This window comes from Cyphomyrmex costatus, unplaced genomic scaffold (genome assembly GCF_001594065.2).
Source record: "Cyphomyrmex costatus isolate MS0001 unplaced genomic scaffold, Ccosl1.0 scaffold123, whole genome shotgun sequence".
In the NCBI taxonomy this organism is placed as follows: domain Eukaryota; kingdom Metazoa; phylum Arthropoda; class Insecta; order Hymenoptera; family Formicidae; genus Cyphomyrmex; species Cyphomyrmex costatus.
This window is the reverse complement of record NW_017275207.1, coordinates 1,608,122-1,611,125: the sequence shown is the minus strand read 5'-3', so window position 1 is coordinate 1,611,125 and position 3,004 is coordinate 1,608,122. Positions and strand designations below refer to the sequence as shown.

General features: G+C 25.4%; 1 protein-coding gene across 1 annotated transcript; it reads left to right on the top strand.

The window, feature by feature from the left end:
• The first annotated feature begins 221 nt into the window (after nucleotides 1-221).
• Nucleotides 222-2,593, top strand: LOC108781877 (uncharacterized). The gene is made up of 4 exons (XM_018549996.1): nucleotides 222-319; nucleotides 1,084-1,221; nucleotides 1,754-2,005; nucleotides 2,372-2,593. Exons 1-4 carry the CDS (start codon nucleotides 275-277, stop codon nucleotides 2,567-2,569), a joined length of 633 nt encoding a protein of 210 aa, XP_018405498.1. The 5' UTR covers nucleotides 222-274; the 3' UTR covers nucleotides 2,570-2,593.
• Nucleotides 2,594-3,004: the final 411 nt, after the last annotated feature.

Sequence of the window (3,004 nt, the reverse complement as noted above, 5' to 3'; positions counted from 1 at the left end):
GATGGAACGTGAATTTGTTGTAATATATCATAAAAATAAATTATAAAGCTCTCTTTTAAGTACATTTCGTTCATTATTACTATTTTTTACTTTGACTAATTAGAGTAATTGCATATTGATGTAAGTACTCGCAGTTTGACAAGTTAATTTGCATATCGCAACGATATCTTCTACAAGTTGGAAGTGAATATCTTATATAAATGCGAGTTTTAGGTAAAAAAAGGAGTGTTATTTCAGAAGTCTGAAGAAGTTGTACGTAAAAGTTAGAATAACAATGACAAAAATTACAATCATAAATTGCATCATTGCAGCTGTTTGCGTAAGTTTTCCGATTCTTAAATCTAAAATAGTTATTTACGTTGTAAAAATTTAATATTAAATAAGAATTGTAAAAACTTTAAAAATTTTATTTGATATTTATTTTATTATTTAATATAAATATATAAAATAATATTGTATGTATGTGCAAGTGAGTGTTCTTCGGTTTTTCTAATATTTAAAGAGATCTTAAAGAGACGATTAGTCATATTGGAAATAGCACTTACACACAGACGATTACGTGTCATTGACACATCACTACATCAATGTCTTATTCACGTATACCACGCATGAATTTTCGTATAACAATTACGTTTTAATTAGACATCTAAGTCCAATTTTAAAAACTCCATGCTATTTCTTCATGCTAGTCTGTGGACTTTTATTTCGTAAATACAGATCATATAGCTTTTATATGAATCAAATACTGTCACGATGTGTAAAAGCGTGACAGCTCTGAAGCACCATATTGAATTAAGAAATGGTAAAGTAGAACTCAATTTCGAAATTTTTTTGCCGTTTTCAGCATAAACTCCACCTCAGACACGTATTAATATGTGTACTTTAATCCTGGAAAGGGATTTTCAAATCAGTAAAACAAGAAAAAAGTAATTGTTGTACAAAAATTATATGACTTAGTCGGTAATACAGACGACTTTAGGATCTCCTTAAAATTATTTAAATTATGATAAAAACTTAATTATGTATATCAATTACCAACATATTTTATGTATTAATCTTATGAATTTATTCATATAATTCTAGATTTTTCAAACAGCAGAAGCAGGACTTCTTGATAAATCACTGATAGGTTCTATATTGGGTACTGTGCAAGACCAAGTTGAAAACATAAAAGAAGTGGGAAAGGTAGGAATCCAAAAAGGACAGGAAGCTATTAATGATGTAAGATTTAATTTCAATATTACTAGCTAAATAATTTATATACTAGCTAAATTTTTTAATTATTTTATGTTTAAAAATAAGCAGTTTTAATTTCAATCCATATCACAGAGCAAAAATATATTTTGTACATCAGATATTTTATTAAATCGACAATTTGTTACAATACGTGATAGTAAACTCAGTCTTTACTAAATATAAAAAATAATTATGTATTCGCTCTCATGATCTCATAGTATATTATATTGTTTATAATTAAGTTAACAGCGAAAAGTTTATATATCTCGTCTACAAAAAGTATTAAAAATCCATTCAATTATTAGTATTTAAACAAAATTTTAATTAATATATTTTAGATTATTTATTTTAACATATATGTAATATATAAGTATGTATGTATGTATATGGTATGCTTATAGATATGTATGTATGTATATGCCTATTGAGAATGTTATTAAAATATATATTTTATAAAGAAATTTTAAGTGGTAACACTTCGAAATTGCATATTGCTAATTTTTGAAATTTCGTATAGTTAACAAATAGTCAGGTGGACCAAACAAATGTTTCAACATCTACGCCATGCACTGATGTACGCAATAAAATTCAAGGTGCTGTCGAGCATGTAATGAAGACTTTTGATACGTGCATTGTACAAAAAGCTAATTCAGCTGATATTGAAAAATTCACCAGTAAAATAAATAATCTGCAAACAAATATATCAAAGAACTTTCAAGATGCTTCAAGTTGTTTACGAAATCCTTTAGATATTTCATGCTTCCGTAGTGTAAGTATTTCAATTAATTTTTATATATTTTGTTAAATATATAAGTGACCTATTTTTGCTTGTCTTCTCACGTATAGTACATTTATTATTCTAAAAATTACTTTATTAATATTAATTATGCTTTTATTAAATGCTACAAATATTATTTTATTATATATATATATATATTATATATATATATAATAAAATAATATTTGTATACATATATACCCTTTTTTTTAATTTTGTAACGTCAATCAATGCCAATCAATGGTTTGGCATTGAAAATTCAAGTGCTTCACAAGTGACCAGCACAGCATTTAACGTGTTAAATTATAATATAATTGTTCAAAAGACTTTTAAAAGAATTTCAACATATTGTTTCAGGTTAGAGAAAACTTTTTCAAACTAATTCCCTTAATAGAAGAGGCTGTAAATGCGGCATTTAATCTCATCGGAATGTTTCCCAATATGAGAATATGCTTTGAAACAGGAATTCATCAATTATCCGACCAGGTTACGAGTCAAATCACTAAAAATATAGGACAATGTGTCCAAAGTTTTATGCCATCATTTAAATTATAAATTATTTATGGATTAATATAACTCTATTTTTACCTATATATATTACAATATATATATATAGACAGAGAGAGAGAGAGAGAAAGAGAATATATATACATATATATCGTAATATAAAAATATACATATTACATATATTATCACTGTGTGTTATGTAAAAGAATGATTCTTTTTGTACACTGCACATATTTTTTTCTCAAAATATAAAATATAATCAATAAATAATGACGTTGTGGCTATCAATCCGAATTTAAAAAACTAAATAGATTAGATAGAGCACCATAATATGAATCACAAACAAATAAAAAGATTTTAAATTGACAAAATTTTTAAATATTTTATTTTTATAGAACGTTTAAGAGATTATGTAGGATTGTCGCAGGAGAAAAGATATTGATATTGATTTGGATAAGATCAATATTCTGAGGTATTGGTATC

Excerpts from the sequence above, each read along its gene's own strand:
- LOC108781877 (XM_018549996.1), top strand. The coding sequence starts at position 275 with ATGACAAAAATTACAATCATAAATTGCATCATTGCAGCTGTTTGC. Across the intron at positions 320-1,083 it reads GCATCATTGCAGCTGTTTGC|ATTTTTCAAACAGCAGAAGC; the intron begins GTAAGTTTTCCG and ends ATATAATTCTAG. Across the intron at positions 2,006-2,371 it reads ATATTTCATGCTTCCGTAGT|GTTAGAGAAAACTTTTTCAA; the intron begins GTAAGTATTTCA and ends ATATTGTTTCAG.